The sequence below is a fragment of the Pinus tabuliformis genome, chromosome 1_2, assembly GCF_031772625.1.
Source record: "Pinus tabuliformis cultivar Carrire ecotype Pingquan chromosome 1_2, CPIR1, whole genome shotgun sequence".
Classification (NCBI taxonomy): Eukaryota; Viridiplantae; Streptophyta; class Pinopsida; order Pinales; family Pinaceae; genus Pinus; species Pinus tabuliformis.
In genome coordinates, this window is record NC_142298.1 from 1005181994 (window position 1) to 1005207836 (window position 25843).

At 38.5% G+C, this 25843-nt stretch overlaps 1 protein-coding gene and 3 pseudogenes across 1 annotated transcript; all 4 read right to left on the reverse strand.

The window, feature by feature from the left end:
• Nucleotides 1–9871: 9871 nt before the first annotated feature.
• LOC149209485 (uncharacterized) lies at nucleotides 9872–11712 on the reverse strand (annotated as a pseudogene).
• Nucleotides 11713–14201: 2489 nt separating this feature from the next.
• Nucleotides 14202–15966, reverse strand: LOC149209486 (uncharacterized; annotated as a pseudogene).
• Nucleotides 15967–18395: 2429 nt separating this feature from the next.
• LOC149209487 (mechanosensitive ion channel protein 2, chloroplastic-like) lies at nucleotides 18396–18860 on the reverse strand. Its single transcript, XM_089398641.1, has one exon. The coding sequence runs from the start codon at nucleotides 18858–18860 to the stop codon at nucleotides 18396–18398; it is 465 nt and encodes a 154-aa protein (XP_089254767.1).
• A 26-nt stretch (nucleotides 18861–18886) lies between these two features.
• LOC149209488 (scarecrow-like protein 13) lies at nucleotides 18887–20228 on the reverse strand (annotated as a pseudogene).
• Between the last annotated feature and the right edge of the window lie 5615 nt (nucleotides 20229–25843).

Sequence of the window (25843 nt, forward strand, 5' to 3'; positions counted from 1 at the left end):
GATGTTATTCAAGAAGAATCATGACTTATACATCATAAAGGACCTTCCTATCACCAAAAGACTCAATACATACATCCTTCACCAAACCAAGTGGGGATCATCCACCCAACCAAGTGGGGATACAATAGAAATTTACATATGACAACCAAGTACATTACATCTTCATCCCAGGCATAGTGGGGAAACCAAAATAGGTTGTTACATGACCTTGACACCATAAAAGAGATACATGTCATAGAGACGAAATATCTAGACCAAGACTTATGAAAGTCACCAATAGCAGCATCTGTCAATCACCATTCAGTTCAGCAACCATGATTTCCTTATGTTCTCCCTCTGCATTTGTTTTACCTGAAACCAACAACAGTTGTGAACTTGAACCAAAAGCTTCTAAGATAATGCCAATAATGCATCATTAGAAGTTTATCTGCTCCCCCTAAACCTGTGCCAGATGGTCTCTGTTAGACCCATATCAGACTATATTCAACCAGAGCCTGTCCTTACTGATATCCATCAAGCCTCAATATACGCGACTGTCTCTGTATAAACTGGCATATGTACGTGGATCCTCCTCAGGAAACTCGCGTGCACCCATTTTTCTCTGAAACAGACAAGTTTTAACAGCAATATGATGCATCAACTACTCCCAGCTTCTGTCGGAGGTATTCAAAAGTTTCCCTGGCTAGTGGTTTGGTGAGTATATCAGCAACTTGTTCCTTAGAGGGAACATACTCTAGCTTGACCTTTTGTTCCAACACTTTTTCCCGGAGAAAATGATATTTGATAGGTATGTGCTTGGTCTTTGAATGCATGACTGGGTTCTTTGAAATGCTGATTGCACTTGTATTATCACATAATATGGAGATAGGTGGTGTACAAGTGATTTGAAAATCCTGCAAGGTTTGCATCATCCAAAGGAGTTGAGTGCAGCAAGATGCAGTAGCCACATATTCCGCTTTAGTTGTAGATAAAGCAATCAAACTCTGTTTCTTGCTGAACCAAGATACTAATCTGGAACCCATAAAGAATGCACCACCACTTGTGCTCTTTCTGCCATCCACGCTTCCAGCCCAATCTGTATCTGTATAAGCATGAAGAGTGAGATCTATATCTCTAGGATACCATAAGCCATAGTTTTGAGTTCCTTGAAGATACTTGAAAATTCTCTTCACTGCCTGAAGATGAGTTTTCTTTGGATTTGCCTGAAATCTTCCAACCATTCCCACTGCATGCATGATGAGTGGTCGAGTACCTGTCAGATAAAGCAGACTTCCAATCATGGATCTATAGGTTGGTTGATGCACTGTTGCTGATTCATCATTTGCACTGAGGCTGCATCCTGTAACCATAGGGGTACATACTGGTTTTGCATCTTCCATGCCATATTTCTTCAAGATCTGCTTGAGATACTTGGTTTGAGACAAAAAGATACCGCCTTCATTTTGTTGGATTTGTAATCCAAGAAAATATGTCAGTTCTCCAAGCAAGGACATTTCGAATCCTTTCTGCATCACCAAGGCAAAGCTTTGACTCATAGCTTCTTCATTGCTGCCAAAGCTAATATCATCTACATACACAACAAGTATTAGCAATTTGTCATTTTTAATTTTTATATAAATATTGCTATCTGTTGATCCTTTTGAAAAACCTTGTTGATGAACGTATTTGTTCAAACGGTAGTACCAAGCCCTTGGAGCCTGTTTAAGACCATAGAGAGCCTTTTTTAGTCTGCATACAAGATTTGGATCATTTTCAAGAATGAAACCATCTGGTTACTCAATGTACACTTCTTCTTCTAAGTCTCCATTCAGAAAGGCTGATTTCACGTCCATTTGAAATACTTTGAACTTCTGAAAGCTAGAGAGAGCAAGGAACATTCTGATGGCCTCAAGTCTAGCAACGAGAGAAAAAGTTTCTTCAAATTCTATTCCTTCTTGTTGAGCATACCCTTTACAAACAAGTCTAGCCTTATTTCTAATCACTTCCCCATTTTCATTCAACTTGTTTTTGAAGATCCATTTTGTCCCTATGACATTCTTATATTTTGGTCTAGGAACCAACTCCCAAGTTTTATTCTTTTCTATCTGCTCAAGTTCTTCATCCATTGCCTTGACCCAGCATTCATCCTTGCATGCCTCTTTTACATTTTGTGGTTCAGTGGAGGAGAGCAAGGCCAAATAGCTTGAGGCTTCTGCAATTGTTCTTCTTGTTTGTATACCTGCCTCTTTCTGCCCCAAAATTTGAGATTCTGGATGATTCTTCTGAACGTACCTGGATGGAGTCTTATCTTCTATTCTTATTTGTTCTTCTGGTGCCTCTTGAGCTTCTTCTTCATCATAGTTCTGATTTGATGTTGAAGGATAGTCCTCATCATTTTCGAAATCTTCGGAATTCACTTGCCTAGGAATGTTTCCTTCTTCATCAACCACTACATCAATGTTGTCAACAATTCTTCCAAGTCTTTTGTTGTAACACTTATATGCTTTGCTGTGGGGAGAATAACCAAGGAGAATGCCTTCATCTACTCTAGGTTCAAACTTGCCAAGCTTTTCATCATTATTTTTAATATAGCATTTGCTTCCAAAAATTTTGAAATATTTTACCGAAGGAGTCTCACCATACCAGAGCTCATGAGGAGTTTGAGTGTTGTTCACCCAGACATTTGTCTTGTTGAGAATAACAACTGCAACAAATGCGGCTTCACCCCAGAAGGTTGCAGGCATTCCAGACTCATCAAGCATTGCACGAGCCATTTGTTGAACTGTTCTGTTCATTCTTTCCACTACTCCATTTTGCTGAGGAGTCCTAGCTGTAGAGAATTCCCTTCTTATTCCATGTTCTTCACAAAAATCAAAAAATTCATTCAAGGTAAATTCTCCTCCTCGATCAAACCTGAGGCATTTGATTCTGAGATCTGATTCGTTCTCCACCAAGGCTTTGAATGATTTGAACTTTTCAAAGTCTTAGTCTTTGTGCTTCATAAGTCCTATCCAACACATCCTGGAATAGTCATCAATGAATAATATAAAGTATTTTTCTCCTCGAGGTGACCTTTTCCTAGTTGGACCACATACATCAGTATGGACAAGTTCAATCAGCCTGCTGGCTGATCCTTCCTTATCAGGGAAGTTAGTTCTGGTTTTCTTACCAAACTGACATGATTTGCATATTGTATTGTCTGGGATTCTGATGTCTAGAAGACCATCAACTGCCTAGTATTTGCATGCTTTCCTTATCTGTGAGAAACTAAGATGCCCCAATCTTCTGTGCCATAGCCAATGTTCATCATTCTTGCTCAGATAGCATTGATGTTGTCCTTCTTTGAATATGTATAAATTATTTGGAGTCCTTATGTCTTTGATCACTATTTTTCCTATATCAAGATCACGAACACTGCATCCATTTGATCGAAATATTACCTCAGTTCCTTTATCACACATCTGGTTGACACTTAATAGATTATGATTTAAGCCATCAACATACATGACATTTCCAGCTTTGACCCTTTCTTTCAACTGAACCGAAACTTTACCTTTTATGAGAGCAGGGGTGTCATTTCCAAAAGAAACCTTCTTCTCCTTCTCTAAGGCACTATATGACTGAAGTTTTTCTTTATCACCTGTCATATGTTTCGAACATCCACTGTCGATGTACCATTGATTTTCCTACCCTTCCGCATATAAGGCTATACCACATCTTTCTGGTTGGGGTTATTTTATTCTCCATGATTTGGCACTTGAGGCTTGCTCCTTCTGAGTTGTCTGCCGAAACCTGCTCCTGCATTCAGAATCTTCGTGACCGAAATTGTTACAAATAGAACATTCTATTTCATTTTCAAGAGTAGAGAAGTTGTTGTAGGTCCTTTTCATGATCCCAGTCATACTCCTCTGTTTATGAGCTTCTCTAATCATGATTGTCTTATAGGCAACACACTGAGCTGCTTTGTGACCAAAGTTATGACAAGAAAAACATTGGCCATTGAAGAAGCTCCTGCGATTATCAAATCTCCCAGCCAAATGATTGTAGTTCCTATTGACATCCATTCTTGAGGTAAATTGAGAAGGTTTTACCTGTGGCTGGTTGTAGAATCTGTTTGCCCTTAAAGTAGATTGCCCCCGATTTACCTGGTAGTCTTTGTCCATTCTTGAGGTAAATTGTCCGTGATTTACCTGGTGATTTCCATTGGGTCTTTGTTCACTTCTCCTTGCAGCGTCAAGATAACTCTTGGAGGTAGATGGTTTCTGCGCTTGAATTGTTTCTTCATTATATCCCAGACCTGTCTTGATTAGTGGAGAGCACTGCACTTTGATAATCTCATCTAACGTGTCAGATCCTTTAACAAATCTAAGATTAAGAGCTTTCATTTTCTCAATCTCTTTTCTCAGTCCCAAAATTTCACATTCTAATTTTTCATGATGTTTTTCCTTTTCAGCAAGTTGGAACTGTAGAGTATCTATGATCACATTCTTCTCTTCTAAACAAATTTTGAGTCTAGAAATCTCTTCATAAAGACTTTCTTCATCTATAGCATCCACAAAACCATCATCTTCAAAAGCCATTAAAAGTTTATATTTATTACCTTGTTCATCTTCGTCACTATTTGAAAGTCCATCACTATCTTCATGAGTGTAATAGCTTTTCTTATTTACATTCTGTTTCTTGTTCCATCTAACAGGTTCCTTGCCCTTGTCAATCTTATCCTTATGAGGACATTTGGTAGCATAGTGATCGACTCTTCCACAAGCAAAGCATTTGAAAGGTAGCTTACCTCTGAATCTTCCAGCACCCTGTTGAAGGTTCTTGACAAAATTTGATTCTTCTTCTTCTTCTGACACATGTCCTGACTCATAGTAATCTCCTTTGCCTGAAGCCTTGAAGGCAGCTTCTCTCCTCTCTGATGGTCCTCCTTTCCTCATTTCATAAGCAGTTAGAATTTCGTGCAGCTGTGACATGGTAAGGTTTCGTAGATTCTCTTTTTCTTCTATTGCAGAAACTTTAGATTCAAACCTAGGGGAAAAGGATATTAGAACCTTTTCAACTACAACAGCCTCTTTTATTTCTTCACCCAAGTTTTTCATACAATTAACAATCTCATCTACACGAAGGAAATAGTTAGCCACACTTTCATCATTGTGCATTCTGAGATTTTCATACTGAATTCTGAGGGTTTGAAGTTCTTCTCGTTTTACCTGTTCATCTCCTTCATAGCTCAGAACAATCTTGTCCCATATTTCTTTTGCGGATTTATACTGCATAACCTTGATGAATTCTGATTGAGATAGACATCCTAATAGAGTATTGATAGCCTTTGCATTTGTTTCATATTGCTTCTTACCAGTTGGATCTATAGGAGTTGCTGAAGGAAAAGTGTACCCTGTATCTATGATATCCCAAACTTCTGTACTAAGAGATTGAAGATAGGCTGTAACTCTTACCTTCCAATAGATGAAGTTGGTCCCATCAAAAATTGGTGGCCTGATTGATGCTTCTCTCTCATAGTTTCTCATGATGATGGATCTTCCTTCAAGCGATCAAGCTTCTTCAAAAGGACCTGCTCTGATACCAATTGTTGGAAATAATACTGAGAGGGGGGTGAATCAGTATTATCAAGTCAATTACTTTCTTTTTAAACCCAGATCATATACGCTACTTCAGTTAGATAAAACTGTGTATATACGCAACTACAGAGAAGGAAACCTGCGTATACAATGCAGACTTATAATTTAATTTATCTTACAGATGTTGATCATTAATCTATGTATCAGAATCAAATAAACAGTAACTAGAAACAGTAAAACAAAGCTGAAGACAATCACACACAAGAACACAAGATATAAGGTGGAAACCCAATGTGGGTGAAAACCACTTGCTGCAATTCATCTCTATCTTCTTTTAATTAGAAACTTCTTCTTACAATGTACTGGTGCAGTCCTTTACCAGTATGCAGGCTGCAACCTGTAGAGAGCTACAACCCTCTCTCGTTCTCCAGCTTCTCCTGGAAGGGAGCTACAACCCCCTTAGCTCTTATACTAGCTGAGATTCTAGTACGTAGGTGCTGGCCTACTGAAGGCTACAACCTTCTCTTTCTTCCAGGGACAATGTTTCATAAATTTTCAGACTGGATCCATGAACATCAATCAATCATCAAGAATTTCTGCATCAAACAATCTCCTTTTCACCAATTAAAACTGAATCAAGTAGATACTTCTCTGACAGCTGTACCCAGAACACAGTAACAGTAATCGCACACCAAATTCTGAACCCAGAACACTGCACCAATCAAACAGAAGCAGCTAGAACCCAACTCAAGAGATGTACGCTACCTCAATAACTTGAAACCTGCGTGCATACGCTTCTGTGTTTGGACCAACCTGCGTATACGCTGCTTTTATTCACTGAACCAGTGTGTATACACGTCTTCACTTCACTGAACCTGCGTACAGATTTATAAAAGATAATTCACTCTTTCAAATATTCAGACACTAATTAACCCAGATTATCAGATTTATAGATCAAGCATGCGCCACATATAATAGATAAAAATCATACAAAGATACTATCATTCAAGCCTTAAGATTATGACCCATCAATAGAACTTATCCTTCTCTTTGTGCTAAGGTTCCTCCTTCATTCAAATCCATATCTGCACCATAACCCCAATCACCAGTATTTCATATTTGGCACTTATTAGATATTCAATTAATTCAGATGATCCTTTGCCAAATGATCTCCTTCCTCTTTTATAGTCTTAGGCCTTTCACAATACCATGGTCCAAAACCATAATAAAAAAATACCATGGACCCAATACTTGGGATCAACACTTCTGACGAGATACCATGGTCCAAAACCATAGGTTCAAATACCAAGGACTAACTGCCACGGACCAAAAGTAAGTTCTCCAACATATACGTGCTTTTCCTTGCGTGAAAGTGCGTGTATACGCATACGCACCTTTATAACGTCTAACCCGCGTGTATACGCGCCTTCGTCTAGGTGAACCTACGTATATATCTTTTTCCTTCATTCTGAGAGCCTGTACTGAGATCTGTCACCAAAGTGAGTTGCCATCAAGGACAACACCTGTGCCATAGCTCTAAATCAGTGCCACAATGCCAACATTAGACACATGGTCTACAATGTTCTTGACACCTCCAAGGAGCTGCCATCCCTAATAAGGCCGATGATAGAGTCAGTATTTTCATACTGCCATCAGTGATCAAAACTCTCCTTTTCATATTCATATTAGGGTCTCGCTCAGAAATTTTTGTCATTCGACCTAGGTCCTCATTCAAAACTTTACTCACTGATGGTAGCGCTAGTAAAAAACCCTCACTCACCTACAATCCATATACCTCCCTTGACCTTTTCCCATGCACTCCTGGTTATGTTACCCTCCATTCCCCAACTTCCATGTCACCTCCCACATCCACGTCATTCATTTGTCTCATGATCAGTTGAAACTACGCTTTTTCCTATACGCCATATTGAATTCAAACATGGTTTCCAAACCAATGAGGACGAATGTTCAGAAACTAAAAGATATTTTTTTTGCTAACATCCTCATGTACAAAAACCTCTCTCCACTTTCTAACAGCTATTATGGTTTGGGATATACAGATGAAGCTTTGCAGACATATTTTCCCAAAGTTTCATGTTTAGCCATAATTTTTCAGAACCTATTGTCGCCAATCAGAGACGAATCTCTAGAAACTAGAGGAGGTTTGTGTTCCTAAGATGCCAAAGTACAATAATGTACTTCAAGTTTTACACATCTATTATAAACTAAGAGACACATATACATCTTTACAGCCTAGTTTTCGGACTATGTAAAGTGCTATTTCAGTCACCTTTGTGAAGAGAATATTGGGAATAGCTGGAGCTGAATTTTGGGAAACTGAGAGAGGTCTATCTCACAAATATATATATATATATATATATATCTACAATAACCTCTCTCATTATTTATATATCTATCTCGGATTGAGATATACAAATGGATTACTAGACACTACTTTATAGGATCTCGGGAGGAAAATGTTCAAAGACAGTTAGCCACCTCATCAAATAAGAGTTGCAATCAAATTCGAATTTCTCTTCCTTGTTAGTAAAAATCCATAATGATAGTGCTAAGTAGATACATTAGTTTTTAATTTCCTACAATTCATTTCTATTTGTGCAAAATAGTTTAGGATATTTGGCAAAAGATCTTGAGATTTTTATCAAGATATTTTAGTTTAGAATTTGTATAAGTACTTCATCATTTGAAGTAAGAAAAGGTTGGACTCTCTTGGATGTTGTAATAGATTTCAGACTTTGGCATGGAATATATTGGATGAAGATGCAGCTATTTTGTGGGATTCATGTGGCATGGTATTTTGATCTTGTTTCTTCTTTAGTTTCATATGTGTGAATGTTTTGTTCCTTTCATGATCCATTTCACTCTAATTATGTTTTATTTTCAAGGTGTGATAAGCAGAATTCATGTTTGCATGCTCTGTTTTGGGAAAATCATCATAGATTGTTTCTTTTATTCAGTTTAAAAATAATCCATGACCCTCATGCTCTTTTCAGCATCTCACTAGTCTAAACCATCTCATAACTATACTACTGAGTTTAAAGTACCCTGCCTACCTTGCCCCATCAGATGTCTACAATTTAGATTCACTTTGCCCTGACCTAGTTCATTCTCTAACCTAATTCACTCATCCTTGTGACTACCCAACCAAAATCAAATCAAACAACCCTCTAAATTTTACATCTAGCCTAAAACCCAAATCTATCAAGCCCTCTTGGCTGTAATCCTTTGGAGAGATCCCTCTCCGGCTTGGTAGGGCTAGCTACCAAGTCAAAAGATTAGTTTTTGGTTACCTCAGCTGGACTTTTCCTCAACCTTGTAGATCCAGAGGAGTGATAACGTACTGACACCGTTGTCGGGGACGAAAGCTCTATCTTCCTTGGGAAAGAACGACAACGACTTAGATCTGGTTGTTGATGGTGGAAAGTAGTCGAACATGTTAGCGCTTGAAATTTCACCTCAGGCTGAGAAAGGTAAACTTCAAGGCAACATCAAACCACTTAGCCTCGTAGCTAGCCCTACGGTGTAGGAGAGGGCTCTCTCCGGTCTATCTCGGTAAAGATCTTCAACGGGTGAGATAACCAATAAGGAAACACTGATTTTAGGCTAGTAAATTGATAAAAAGGGGTTTTTAATCAAATGATGGGGTTTTTCTGGGCTGCATGGGGCAAAGAAAATAGCTTGAACAGAGAAATATAATAAAAAACACAGATTATCTCCTGAGGCAAGGTAGGCAAGAAATTTAACATCAAATTGAGATTAAATGGAATGGCAAGACTGCTGAGGAGCTGACAAGGGCATAGAGGATGAATCCTTGTCAAACAGAGGAAAACATTGAATATGAACAAACTTATAGGCAGAGCATAAAACATTATGAATTCTACCTAAACTCTTCATTTGTTCAATTGGAAATGATCATGAAGTGAAATGAAACATAACAGGTTACATATGAAACAGAAGAAAAACTTATGCTAACTTTCACACCACAGGAATCTCAGAAGCCAGAGCTGTGTAATTTCATTAAAAACTCTGTCAAGGACTATACAAGAAAGCTTTGTTACACACACACCTCCACCAGCGCTCAGATCTCTCTCTCCTCTCTTCTTCCAAATGAATTTTTAATATAATAAATAAAATGCTGCTAAGGGAAAAACAAATCGACCCCAAAACAGGGGCGTTGTTTCACCTGCAATTATAAAAATGGCAAAAAGCGTTTCCTCTATTCTAAAATAAAACAGCGTCTTCCTAAAAATCCTCTGATGGCTATCATATGGAGCGCAGATCCCGTTGAATCATTAACTAAAGCCCTTAATAGAAGATCGAATCCTATTTCTTCTGCTTATGGTTGACATTTTGTGTTTGTTTCGGGTCTTTACAAAGCAAGAAACCAAAATCAAAAGCGCCTGATTTTCTGGATCGATATTATCCAGAAATACTCTTCGATGCAACCGTTGTTTCTCCACTTGATGATTTTTTGCTAAGACTTTCCGCATATCAGCTACAATATTACCAATTTTGCTGACATCTAGATGGCTGATAGCGAGATGAGTCTTAATGCGCCAATGGCTCTTCTGAGTAAGATTCCGAACAACACTCACAACGAACTTGTGATTTGGAATATGCACATCCTCCCGATCATCTCCTCTGACAATAGTTGGAGACCACCAACCAACATGTTCCACAGTTCCAGAAACTTCATAGCCGTCGATCTTGGTTTGAATCCACTCACTCACAACAAAAGGGCGCGTTGCATGGATCATTACACTTGACAGGAAATTGGTAAATATCACACGACCAGCAAGAGTCAACAAAACTGTTCCCAGCCCTCCACCTCGAGCATAATTTGATATAGGATCATCAATGCCGGTGATGGAAACATGAGGTGGACCATGTGGTCTCGCTGCAAGAGCTTGAATTAATGTAACCCACTTGCTACCTTGAACAATCTGAAAATCAATTATGTGCACTATGTCTTCATCTTTGAATGCTTCTGCGATGGCACCATTTCCAGCCATATAGCCAAAATTTAAAATAAGGACAAACTTCAAAGAGAACTTGCATATATGAAAGCAGTTCTGGACTTGTAGGCTCTTTGCACATCAAGGTTTTATAAATTATCGCTCCAGAGGAATCCAACCTTGCTACAAGGCCTTCTACCATATAAGCACCCAACCTTTGCATTGGGTCACCAGATATTGATGCTACTTGTTGTATTTCTGCAATCAATTTATCTATCTTGATTGAGTCATTGTCAGAATCAGCAACATCTTTTGCGCCTGCAATTAGCAGTTCTTTTATATCACCATATGGGATATCAAACTCTAGTTCTTGCTTTTGTTCTTCTGAAGAATCTATGGTAGAAGAGCAAATTGTCCCCAGATCTACCTCATTCACTATTTCTACTTTTACATGGTTCAGTGTCATTGAGCTTTGGCAATAATTATCAGTTGTGTCATGCATCGTCTAAAAATTCCATTCCGAGTGTTCTGGAAATCCCTGTTCCTCACACATGGACCCAAAATTGTCAGGATCATCACTTTCAGACACCAATAATGCTGTCTCTAGTTTCTTCAACATATATTTCAGATCTTCTTCTTGCTCAGTTCCACTGTATCCACTTCCAGCTGGGCCATATGGTTCATGTGGTGAAAGGAGATAATGTAGACCAGACGGGTATTTTTGTGATACTTGTGGTGATGCTGGGCTTCCATTAGATGAACAACTTTGAACTGATGGAGAATTGTAAAATGAATGTCCAGTAGAATATGGCAGAGCTTCATGAGTTGATCTTTGACTTTGTAGAGAATCATTATCATGCAATGGGGAACTTTGGACTGAACCATCACTCATACGATATTTATCACTTGTATAACATTCATGAGCTTGAGTACAGTGGCCCAAGCCATAAGATATAACCTCTTGTGGAGAACAAGGAAAATTTTGGTAGCTAGTTTTTGGAGTACCATGGATCCACTCATGAGACCCGGAAGATTGTTCAAGAGAGATGTTGCTAGCTACACTTGGACCTGGATCCGGTAAGCAAGTGCCAAGAGCTTTATGTGGATGTTCTAAAACGTATTGGGAACTCTGAGTAGTTGCAATCGGCTCTGTCTCAAACTGAACATTCATATCTGGAGATTATGTTTGGAGCTATGAAACGTTTTCCAAGGGCGCAGGTGATAGGCTTGCGATTGACTAATATTTCCAGAGTTGCCAAGCAAATACTTCTCAACTGATCCACTGATTATCACTTGATCATGTCTCGACTTTTCTACATTTTCATGTTTCTATTTTTTGTCAAGGTAATGTCAATGTAGGCACAAATATGTTTTCCCCCTGATGTTGTGTTCTCTTCCAAGAAAGACAACGACAAAGACAGTTTTGGTAGAGTGTCAATCTACCGCCTCCTGTTTTGATATCAATCTGGGCGCTTACATCTTTAATTGGATTTGCAATGTTAGTTGGATTGCCACTACTGTACATCAACATAGGAGCCCAAATGACTCATATCAGAACTAGGAACAGACATATGCCACTGCAGAATTTCCTTGCCTTACTTTGCTTTTCACCTAGCCGATGCTCTGCTCTGGAAAGTGTTATATCACACTTGACCAGATACAAACTTGCTGAAGAAGAATCAATCTCTCATTGACTGACAAGACGGAGTCTAACATCGGCTCCACTTGGGATGGCAGCTGCCGCTTTTTGGAGGTGCCAAGAACCACAGAACTTTGGGAGAGCAGACAGTGCCTCCACCCATTGGGCAATGGAGTCATCATCGACACAACTCTTAACTTAATTTTCAAACTGAAACTGAACTCAAACTGATTCGATATCAAGACTGAAATGACTGAAAAAAATGACTTAACAATCTTCAAGCAAACTAAAACAAGATGCTGCCCTTTTGGCTGCTTATTTATTTACAAAATCTACCCTACTCTGCTGTACAAACAATAGATCAGGTAATACTGAAATGCCAGATTAACCATTCAAGTAAACCTGAGAATGATGCCGCCGCTTGAGAATGCTTCCACCAGGACACCGATGTAATTGTTGGCAGCCCTTCATGCACGTATTGAGCCTGGTCACGCACAAGACAGCTCGATCTGTCAATCAAACTGAAAAACATGTCCATGTATGCCGCAATAGGATCACGGAAGCCAGACTCTGTTGGCTGCCCCAATTCTGCACTACATACTTCCAGCTGCACACTGTCCATGTAAACATCTGTAGGCAAGTCTGTTATTTCTTGTTGCGAAGGAGGAAGGATTTCCAAGAACTTTTTAGGGTCTTGGAAATCATATGACTGGATTTTCTCATCTAATTCTTGAATCTCCTTTTCGATTCTTTCAACAATTAACTCACAAAATTTAGTTTTGAACCAAGGGAACTTTGGAGATTTAAACCAATGAAGCAAGGCACTGAAAACATCTTCATCAAATTCAGTATCTGCTAACTCCTTTCTTATTCCTTCTACAGCTTCACACAGGGTAAGGTTTGCCACATACCCTACCATTGCATGAATGGATCAGCAAGCGTTGGAATGTCTGGATCGAGTTGGAGTCGCCAGGTGAATGGTTCAGCCTGCATATGTATCTGACTGCTGTCCACCATCAGCATCAGATCTGCAATTTGATTTCATGTACTGGGACAAGACAATCAACAAGTCGAATGTTCTCCCCAGTATGGTCGCCAATATGTTAGCGCTTGAAATTTCACCTCAGGCTGAGAAAGGTAAACTTCAAGGCAACATCAAACCACTTAGCCTCGTAGCTAGCCCTACGGTGCAGGAGAGGGCTCTCTCCGGTCTATCTCGGTAAATATCTTCAACGTGCGAGATAACCAATAAGGAAACACTGATTTTAGGCTAGTAAATTGATAAAAAGGGGTTTTTAATCAAATGATGGGGTTTTTCTGGGCTGCATGGGGCAAAGAAAACAACTTGAACAAAGAAATATAATAAAAAACACAGATTATCTCCTGAGGCAAGGTAGGCAAGAAATTTAACATCAAATTGAGATTAAATGGAATGGCAAGACTGCTGAGGAGCTGACAAGGGCATAGAGGATGAATCCTTGTCAAACAAAGGAAAACATTGAATATGAACAAACTTATAGGCAGAGCATAAAACATTATGAATTCTACCTAAACTCTTCATTTGTTCAATTGGAAATGATCATGAAGTGAAATGAAACATAACAGGTTACATATGAAACAGAAGAAAAACTTATGCTAACTTTCACACCACAGGAATCTCAGAAGCCAGAGCTGTGTAATTTCATTAAAAACTCTGTCAAGGACTGTATAAGAAAGCTCTGTTACACACACACCTCCACCAGCGCTCAGATCTCTCTCTCCTCTCTTCTTCCAAATGAATTTTTAATACAATAAATAAAATGCTGCTAAGGGAAAAACAAATCGACCCCAAAACAGGGGCGTTGTTTCACCTGCAATTATAAAAATGGCAAAAAGCGTTTCCTCTATTCTAAAATAAAACAGTGTCTTCCTAAAAATCCTCTGATGGCTATCATATGGAGCGCAAATCCCATTGAATCATTAACTAAAGCCCTTAATAGAAAATTGAATCCTATTTCTTCTGCTTATGGTTGACATTTTGTGTTTGTTTCAGGTCTTTACAAAGCAAGAAACCAAAATCAAAAGCGCCTGATTTTCTGGATCGATATTATCCAGAAATACTCTTCGATGCAATCGTTGTTGCTCCACTTGATGATTTTTTGCTAATACTTTCCGCATATCAGCTACAATATTACCAATTTTGCTGACATCTAGATGGCTGATAGTGAGATGAGTCTTAATGCGCCAATGGCTCTTTTGAGTAAGATTCCAAACAACACTCACAGCGAACTTGTGATTTGGAATATGCACATCCTCCCGATCATCTCCTCTGACAATAGTTGGAGACCACCAACCAACATGTTCCACAGTTCTAGAAACTTCATAGCCGTCGATCTTGGTTTGAATCCACTCACTCACAACAAAAGGGCGAGTTGCATGGATCATTACACTTGACAGGAAATTGGTAAATATCACATGACCAGCAAGAGTCAACAAAACTATTCCCAACCCTCCAACTCGAGCATAATTTGATATAGGATCATCAATGCTGGTGATGGAAACATGAGGTGGACCACGTGGTCTCGCTGCAAGAGCTTGAATTAATGTAACCCACTGGCTACCTTGAGCAATCTGAAAATCAATTATGTGCACTCTGTCTTCATCTTTGAATGCTTCTGCGATGGCACCATTTGCAGCCATATAGCCAAAATTTAAAATAAGGACAAACTTCAAAGAGAACTTGCATATATGAAAGCAGTTCTGGACTTGTAGGCTCTTTGCACCTCAAGGTTTTATAAATTATCGCTCCAGAGGAAGCCAACCTTGCTACAAGGCCTTCTACCATATAAGCACCCAACCTTTGCATTGGGTCACCAGATATTGACGCCACTTGTCGTATTTCTACAATCAATTTATCTATCTTGATTGAGTCATTGTCAGAATCAGCAACAGCTTTTGCGCCTGCAATTAGGAGTTCTTTTATATCACCATATGGGATATCAAACTCTAGTTCTTGCTTTTGTTCTTCTGAAGAATCTATGGTAGAAGAACAAATTGTCCCCAGATCTACCTCATTCACTATTTCTACTTTTACATGGTTCAGTGTCATTGAGCTTTGGCAATAATTATCAGTTGTGTCATGCATCGTCTCAAAATTCCATTCCGAGTGTTCTGGAAATCCCTGTTCCTCACACATGGACCCAAAATTGTCAGGATCATCACTTTCAGACACCAGTAATGTTGTCTCTAATTTCTGCAACATATATTTCAGATCTTCTTCTTGCTCAGTTCCACTGTATCCACTTCCAGCTGGGCCATATGGTTCCTGCGGTGAAAGGAGATAATGTAGACCAGACGGGTAATTTTGTGATACTTGTGGTGATGTTGGGCTTCCATTAGATGAACAACTTTGAACTGATGGAGAATTGTAAAATGAATGTCCAGTAGAATATGGCAGAGCTTCATGAGTTGATCTTTGACTTTGTAGAGAATCATTATCATGCAATGGGGAACTTTAGACTGAACCATCACTCATACGATATTTATCACTTGTATAACATTCATGAGCTTGAGTACAGTGGCCCAAGCCATAAGATATAACCTCTTGTGGAGAACAAGGAAAATTTTGGTAGCTAGTTTTTGGAGTACCATGGATCCACTCATGAGACCTGGAAGATTGTTCAAGAGAGATGTTGCTAGCTACACTTGGACCTAGATCCGGTAAGCAAGTGCCAAGAGCTTTATGTGGATGTTCTAAAACGTATTGGGAACTCTGAGTAGTTGCAATCGGCTCTGTCTCAAACTGAACATTCATATCTGGAGATTATGTTTGGAGCTATGAAACTTTTTCCAAGGGCGCAGGTGATAGGCTTGCGATTGACTAATATTTCCAGAGTTGCCAAGAAAATACTTCTCAACTGATCCACTGATTATCACTTGATCATGTCTTGACTTTTCTACATTTTCATGTTTCTATTTTTTGTCAAGGTAATGTCAATGTAGGCACAAATATGTTTTCCCCCTGATGCTATGTTCTCTTCCAAGAAAGACAACGACAAAGACAGTTTTGGTAGAGTGTCAATCTACCGCCTCCTGTTTTGATATCAATCTGGGCGCTTACATCTTTAATTGGATTTGCAATGTTAGTTGGATTGCCACTACTGTACATCAACATAGGAGCCCAAATGACTCATATCAGAACTAGGAACAGACATATGCCACTGCAGAATTTCCTTGCCTTACTTTGCTTTTCACCTAGCCGATGCTCTGCTCTGGAAAGTGTTATATCACACTTGACCAGATACAAACTTGCTGAAGAAGAATCAATCTCTCATTGATTGACAAGACGGAGTCTAACATCGGCTCCACTTGGGATGGCAGCTGCCGCTTTTTGGAGGTGCCAAGAACTACAGAACTTTGGGAGAGCAGACAGTGCCTCCACCCATTGGGCAATGGAGTCATCATCGACACAACTCTTAACTTAATTTTCAAACTAAAACTGAACTCAAACTGATTCGATATCAAGACTGAAATGACTGAAAAAAAAATGACTTAACAATCTTCAAGCAAACTAAAACAAGATGCTGCCCTTTTGGCTGCTTATTTATTTACAAAATCTACCCTACTCTGCTGTACAAACAATAGATCAGGTAATACTGAAAAGCCAGATTAACCATTTAAGTAAACCTGAGAATGATGCCGCCGCTTGAGAATGCTTCCACCAGGACACCGATGTAATTTCTGGCAGCCCTTCATGCACGTATTGAGCCTGGTCACGCACAAGACAACCCGATCTGTCAATCAAACTGAAAAACATGTCCATGTATGCCGCAATAGGATCACGAAAGCCAGACTCTGTTGGCTGCCCCAATTCTGCACTACATACTTCCAGCTGCACACTATCAATGTAAACATCTGTAGGCAAGTCTATTATTTCTTGTTGCGAAGGAGGAAGGATTTCCAAGAACTTTTTAGGGTCTTGGAAATCATATGACTGGATTTTCTCATCTAATTCTTGAATCTCCTTTTCGATTCTTTCAACAATTAACTAACAAAATTTAGTTTTGAACCAAGGGAACTTTGGAGATTTCAACCAATGAAGCAAGGCATTGAAAACATCTTCATCAAATTCAGTATCTGCTAACTCCTTTCTTATTCCTTCTACAGCTTCACACAGGGTAAGGTTTGCCACATACCCTACCATTGCATGAATAGATCAGCAAGCGTTGGAATGTCTGGATCGAGTTGGAGTTGCCAGGTGAATAGTTAAGCCTGCATATGTATCTGACTGCTGTCCACCATCAGCATCAGATCTGAAATTTGATTTCATGTACTGGGACAAGACAATCAACAAGTCGAATGTTCTCCCCAGTATGGTCGCCAATATGTTAGCGCTTGAAATTTCACCTCAGGCTGAGAAAGGTAAACTTCAAGGCAACATCAAACCACTTAGCCTCGTAGCTAGCCCTACGGTGCAGGAGAGGGCTCTCTCCGGTCTATCTTGGTAAAGATCTTCAACGGGCGAGATAACCAATAAGGAAACATTGATTTTAGGCTAGTAAATTGATAAAAAGGGGTTTTTAATCAAATGATGGGGTTTTTCTGGGCTGCATGGGGCAAAGAAAACAGCTTGAACAGAGAAATATAATAAAAAACACAGATTATCTCCTGAGGCAAGGTAGGCAAGAAATTTAACATCAAATTGAGATTAAATGGAATGGCAAGACTGCTAAGGAGCTGACAAGGGCATAGAGGATGAATCCTTGTCAAAAAGAGGAAAACATTGAATATGAACAAACTTATAGGCAGAGCATAAAACATTATGAATTCTACCTAAACTCTTCATTTGTTCAATTGGAAATGATCATGAAGTGAAATGAAACATAACAGGTTACATATGAAACAGAAGAAAAACTTATGCTAACTTTCACACCACAGGAATCTCAGAAGCCAGAGCTGTGTAATTTCATTAAAAACTCTGTCAAGGACTGTACAAGAAAGCTCTGTTACACACACACCTCCACCAGTGCTCATATCTCTCTCTCCTCTCTTCTTCCAAATGAATTTTTAATACAATAAAAAAAATGCTGCTAAGGGAAAAACAAATCGACCCCAAAACAGGGGCGTTGTTTCACCTGCAATTATAAAAATGGCAAAAAGCGTTTCCTCTATTCTAAAATAAAACAACATCTTCCTAAAAATCCTCTGATGGCTATCATATGGAGCACAGATCCTGTTGAATCATTAACTAAAGCCCTTAATAGAAGATCGAATCCTATTTCTTCTGCTTATGGTTGACATTTTGTGTTTGTTTCGGGTCTTTACAAAGCAAGAAACCAAAATCAAAAGCGCCTGATTTTCTGGATCGATATTATCCAGAAATACTCTTCGATGCAACCTTTGTTGCTCCACTTGATGATTTTTTGCTAAGACTTTTCGCATATCAGCTACAATATTACCAATTTCGCTGACATCTAGATGGCTGATAGCGAGATGAGTCTTAATGCGCCAATGGCTCTTCTGAGTAAGATTCCGAACAACACTCACAGCGAACTTGTGATTTGGAATATGCACATCCTCCCGATCATCTCCTCTGACAATAGTTGGAGACCACCAACCAACATGTTCCACAGTTCCAGAAACTTCATAGCCGTCGATCTTGGTTTGAATCCACTCACTCACAACAAAAGGGCGAGTTGCATGGATCATTACACTTGACAGGAAATTGGTAAATATCACAAACCAGCAAGAGTCAACAAAACTGTTCCCAGACCTCCACCTCGAGCATAATTTGATATAGGATCATCAATGATGGTGATGGAAACATGAGGTGGACCACGTGGTCTCGCTGCAAGAGCTTGAATTAATGTAACCCGCTGGCTACCTTGAGCAATCTGAAAATCAATTATGTGCACTCTGTCTTCATCTTTGAATGCTTCTGCGATGGCACCATTTGCAGCCATATAGCCAAAATTTAAAATAAGGACAAACTTCAAAGAGAACTTGCATATATGAAAGCAGTTCTGGACTTGTAGGCTCTTTGCACCTCAAGGTTTTATAAATTATCGCTCCAGAGGAAGCCAACCTTGCTACAAGGCCTTCTACCATATAAGCACCCAACCTTTGCATTGGGTCACCAGATATTGACGCTACTTGTCGTATTTCTGCAATCAATTTATCTATCTTTATTGATTCATTGTCAGAATCAGCAACAGCTTTTGCGCCTGCAATTAGCAGTTATTTTATATCACCATATGGGATATCAAACTCTAGTTCTTGCTTTTGTTCTTCTGAGGAATCTATGGTAGAAGAACAAATTGTCCCCATATCTACCTCATTCACTATTTCTACTTTTACATGGCTCAGTGTCATTGAGCTTTGGCAATAATTATCAGTTGTGTCATGCATCGTCTCAAAATTCCATTCCGAGTGTTCTGGAAATCCCTGTTCCTCACACATGGACCCAAAATTGTCAGGATCATCACTTTCAGACACCAGTAATGCTGTCTCTAGTTTCTGCAACATATATTTCAGATCTTCTTCTTGCTCAGTTCCACTGTAGCCACTTCCAGCTGGGCCATATGGTTCCTGTGGTGAAAGGAGATAATGTAGACCAGACGGGTAATTTTGTGATACTTGTGGTGATGTTGGGCTTCCATTAGTTGAACAACTTTGAACTGATGGAGAATTGTAAAATGAATGTCCAGTAGAATATGGCTGAGCTTCATGAGTTGATCTTTGACTTTGTAGAGAATCATTATCATGCAATGGGGAACTTTAGACTGAACCATCACTCATACGATATTTATCACTTGTATAACATTCATGAGCTTGAGTACAGTGGCCCAAGCCATAAGATATAACCTCTTGTGGAGAACAAGGAAAATTTTGGTAGCTAGTTTTTGGAGTACCATGGATCCACTCATGAGACCCGGAAGATTGTTCAAGAGAGATGTTGCTAGCTACACTTGGACCTAGATCCGGTAAGCAAGTGCCAAGAGCTTTATGTGGATGTTCTAAAACGTATTGGGAACTCTGAGTAGTTGCAATCGGCTCTGTCTCAAACTGAACATTCATATCTGGAGATTATGTTTGGAGCTATGAAACTTTTTCCAAGCGCGCAGGTGATAGGCTTGCGATTGACTAATATTTCCAGAGTTGCCAAGCAAATACTTCTCAACTGATCCACTGATTATCACTTGATCATGTCTCAACTTTTTTACATTTTCATGTTTCTATTTTTTGTCAAGGTAATGATAATGTAGGCACAAATATGTTTTCCCCCTGATGTTGTGTTCTCTTCCAAGAAAGACAACGACAAAGACAGTTTTGGTAGAGTGTCAATCTACCGCCTCCTGTTTTGATATCAATCTGGGCGCTTAAATATTTAATTGGATTTGCAATGTTAGTTGGATTTCCACTACTGTACATCAACATAGGAGCCCAAATGACTCATATCAGAACTAGGAACAGACATATGCCACTGCAGAATTTCCTTGCCTTACTTTGCTTTTCACCTAGTCGATGCTCTGCTCTGGAAAGAGTTATATCACAGTTGACCAGATACAAACTTTCTGAAGAAGAATCAATCTCTCATTGACTGACAAGATGGAGTCTAACAGAACACAAGAAGGTTGAATCATCTACCTAGCGACTCCATTGTTCAAGATCCCGAGCTTCAAAGTTCAGAGTGACTTCACTGCCAAAGAACCTAGATTTCAGAGCATTGATGGTAATTGCCGATGACAAGGTATGTGGCAAATCCTTTATCTCGAGAAATATTACTAACTTTAAGGAATGAGTTAGAATAATTTCAAATTGATCAGAATTTCTCAACATCAGTATTTCATTGTCTGAAATCCAGTCGACTCACTCCAGAGGGTAAATTTGTTTCTTGGTTTAGTTTTTGAAAGATTAGAAAATGAAATTGAACTATTGGATGTTGAAATTGAATCATATGATTTCCAAGATCCTAAATTGTTCTTTGAAACTCTCCCTCCTCCCAAAGAAGAAAAGGTAAGGTAAGGTTGCCCTTGGATGGTTGGATTGAAAGATGTTTTGATTTGCAGCAAGGATGTGACAATCTGCAGCCGAGAGAATATGTTAATGAGTCGGGGCAGCAGATAGAATATGGTTTTTATGATCCTATAGCAGAATATATGGAATATTTTCTTAAGTTGAATGACAAACCAGATTTCCTTTTACAGAGCCAGAGGTATTATGTGTATATATTGTTGGTAGAATTTCCAATTATGTTCTGGTTCAAGCACCGTCAAACAACCTCAGCATTACAATAGCTGGTTGATTGGTTGATTTGGCACTTTAGTATCACTTGATTAAGTGAATTTGTAGTAGATTAGCGTAGGATAAGTGTTCAATAAGCTTGGTTGACAAGCATCCTTTAGCATCTAGTTTACAGTTTGCAGTGTGTGTGTTTTCAGTGTTCAGTTTGGTTGTAAGTTTTTATCCGTATTGGCCCACATGGATAGGCACATGGTCTATGATGTTCTTGACACCTCCAAGGAGCTTCCATCCCTAATAAGGATGATGTTAGAGTCATTATTTGCATACTACCATCAGTGATCAAAACTCCTCTTTTCATATTCATATTAGTGTCTCGCTTAGAAATTTTTGTCATTCCACCTAGGTCCTCATTCCAAAATTTACTGACTGATGATAGCCCTAGTAAAAAAACCTCACTCACCTACACTCCATATACCTCCCTTGATCTTTTCCCATGCACTCCTGGTTATGTTACCATCCATTCCCCAACTCCCATGTCACCTACCACATCCACATTATTCATGTGTCTCATGATCAGTTGAAACTACGCTTTTTCCTATATGCCATATTGATTTTCAAACATGGTTTCCAAACCAATGAGGACAAATGTTCAGAAAATGAAAGAGGTTTTTTCTGCCAAAATCCTCATGTACAAAATCTCTTTCCATTTTCTAATAGCTATTATGGTTTGGGATATACAGATAAAACTTTGGAGACATATTTTCCCAAATTTTCCTGTTTAGCCATAATTTTGCAAAACATATTGTATCAAATCAGAGATGAATCTTGAGAAACGGGAGGCAATTTGTGTTCCTCATATGCCAAAGTACAATAACCTACTTCAAATTTTACACATATATTATAAACTATGAGATACATCTACATCTTTATAGCCTATTTTCGGACTGTGTAAAGTCCTATTTCAGTCACCTTTTTGCAGAGAATATTGGGAATAGCTGGAGCTGAATTTTGGGAAACGGAGGGAGGTTTATCTCATGAATATAATTAACTACAACAACCTCTCTCATTGTTTAGATATCTATCTCGTATTGAGAATTACAAACGGATGATTGGACCCTATTTTACAGGATTTCGGGAGGAAAATTTTCAAAGACAGTTAGCCACCTCATCAACTAAGAGTTGCAATCAAATTCAAGTTTCTCTTCCTTGTCAACAAAAATACATAATGTTAGTGCCAAGTAGATACATTAGTTTTTGATGTCCTACATTTCATTTCTATTTGTGCAAAACAGTTTAGGATATTTGTAAAAAGATCTTGAAAATTTTATCAAGATATTTTAGTTTAGAATTTGTACAAGTACTTCATCATTTGAAGTAAGAAAAGGTTGGACTCTCTTGGATGTTGTAATATCTTTTAGACTTTGGCATGGAATATATTGGATGAAGTTGTAGCTATTTTGGTGGGATTCATGTGGCATGGTATTTTGATATTTTTTCTTCTTCAGTTTCATATGTGTGAATGTTTTGTTCCTTTCATGATCCATTTCACTCTAATTATGTTTTATTTTCAAGGTGTGAAAAGCAGAATACATCTTTGTATGTTCTGTTTTGGGAAAATCATCACAGATTGTTTCTTTTCTTCAGTTTAAAAATAATTCATGACCCTCATGCTCTTTTTAGCATCTCACTAGTCTAAACCATCTCATCACTATACTACTGAGTTTAAATTACCCTGCCTACCTTGCCCCATCAGATGTCTACAATTTAGATTCACTTTTCCCTAACGTAGTTCATTCTCTATCCTAATTTACTCATCCTTGTGACTACCCAACCAAAATCAAATCAAACAACACTCTTCATTTTACATCTAACCTAAAACCCTAATCTATCTAGCCCTCTTGGCTGTGATCCTTTGGAGAGAGCCCTCTCCGGCTTGGTAGTGCTAGCTACCAAGTCAAAAGATATGTTTATGGTAACCTCAGCTGGACTCTTCCTCAGCCTTGGAAATCCAGAGGAGTGATAACATACTGGTGTTGTTGTCGGGGACAAAAGCTCTATCTTCCCTAGGAAAGAATGACAGCGACTTAGATCCGTTGGTTGATTGTGGACAGTAGTCGAACAAAAGAAGGTTGAATCATCCGCCTAGCAACTCCATTGTTCAAGATCCCAAGCTCAAAGTTCAGAGCAACTTCACTGCCAAAGAATCCAAATTTCAGAGCATTGATGATAATCACCAATGATAGGGTAAGTGGAAAATCTTTTATCTAGGGAAATATTACTAACTTTAAGGAATGAGTTAGCAGAATTTCAGATTGATCATAATTTCTCAACACTAGTGTTTCGTTGTTTGAAATCCAACCGACTCACACCTGAGGGTAAAAATTGTTTTCTTGGTTTAGTTGCTGAAAGATTAGAAAATGAAATTGAACTATTGGATGTTTAAATTGAATCATATTATTTCCAAGATCCTAAACTATTCTTGGAAACTCTCCCTCCTCCAAAAGAAGAAAAGGTAAGGCTGCCCTTGGATGGTTGGATTGAAGGATGTTTTGATTTACAGCAAGGATGTGACAATCTCCAACCAAGAGCATATGTTAATGAGTTGGGGCAACAGATAGAATATGGTTTTTATGATCCTATAGCAACATATATGGAATATTTTCTTAAGTTGAATGACAAACCAGATTTCCTTTTACAGAGCCAGAGGTATTATGTGTATATATTGCTGGTAGAATTTCCAATTATGTTCTGGTTCAAGCACCGTCAAACAACCTCATCATTACAACAACTGCTTGATTGGTTGATTTGGCACTTTAGTATCACTTGATTCAGTGATTTTGTAGTAGATTAGTGTAGGATAAGTGTGCAATAAGCTTGTTGGACAAGCATCCTTCAGCATCTAGTTTACAGTTTGCAGTGTGTGTGTTTTCAGTGTTCAGTTTGGTTGTAAGTTTTTTACTGTATTGGCCCACATGGTTAGGAACATGGTCTACAGTGTTCTTAACACCTCCAAGGAGCTACCATCCCCAATAATTCTGATGTTAGAGTCAGTATTTGCATACTTCCATCAGTGATCAAAACTCCTATTTCATATTCATATTAGGGTCTCGCTCAGAAAGTTTGGCCATTCCACCTAGGTCCTCATTCAAAAATTTACTCAGTGGTGGTAGCCCTAGTAAAAATACCTCACTCACCTACACTCCATATACCTCCATTGACCTTTTCCCATGCACTCCTGGTTATGTTACCCTCCATTCCCCATCTGCCATGTCACCTCCCGCATCCATGTCATTCATGTGTCTCATGATCAGTTGAAGCTACACTTTTTCCTATACACCATATTGATTTCAAACATGCTTTCCAAATTAATGAGTACAAAGGTTCATAAACTGAAAGAGGTTTTTTCTGCCAACATCCTCATGTACAAAAACCTCTCTCCATTTTCTAAGAGCTATTATGGTTTGGGATATACAGATGAAACTTTCCAGACATATTTTCCCAAATTTTCTTGTTTAACCATAATTTCGCAGAACATATTGTGGCCAATCAAAGATGAATCTCGAGAAACTGGATGACGTGTGTGTTCCTAAGATGCCAAAGTAAAATAAACAACTTTAGATTTTACACATCTATTACAAAATTAGAGATACATGTATATCTTTACAGCCTAGTTTTCGAACTATGTAAAGTTTTGTTTCAGTCACCTTTTTCCAGAGAATATTGACAACAATTGGAGCTGAATTTCAGGAAACTGAGAGACATTAATCTCACGAATATATTTATCTACAATAACCTCTCTCATGTTTTAGATATCTATCGTGGATTGATACATACAAAGGGACGACTGGACCCTATTTTACAGGATTACGTGAGGAAAATGTTCAAAGATAGTTAGCCACCTCATCAACTAAGAGTTGCAATCAAATTTGAATTTCTCTTCCTTGTCAAAAAAAATTCATAATGATAGTGCCAAGTAGATACATTATTTTTTAATGTCCTACGTTTCATTTCTATTTGTGCAAAATAGTTTAAGATATTTGTAAAAAGATCTTGATATTTTTATCAAGATATTTTAGTTTAGAATCTTTATAACTACTTCATCATTTGGAGTAAGAAAAGGTTGGAGTCTCTTGGATGTTGTAATAGCTTTTAGACTTTGGCATGGAATATATTGGATGAAGTTACAGCTATTTTGGTGGGATTCCTGTGGCATGGTATTTTGATCTTGTTTCTTCTTCAGTTTCATATGTGTGAATGTTTTGTTCCTTTCATGATCCATTTCACTCTAATTATGTTTGATTTTCAAGGTGTGATAAGCAGAATTCATCTTTGTATGCTCTATTTTATGAAAATCATCATAGATTGTTTCTTTTCTTCAGTTTAAAAACAATTCATGACCCTCATGCTCATTTTAGCATCTCACTAGTATAAACCATCTCATCACTATA

Coding starts and splice junctions, on each gene's coding strand:
- LOC149209487 (XM_089398641.1), bottom strand. CDS start 18,860: ATGATCCATGCAACTCGCCCTTTTGTTGTGAGTGAGTGGATTCAAACC.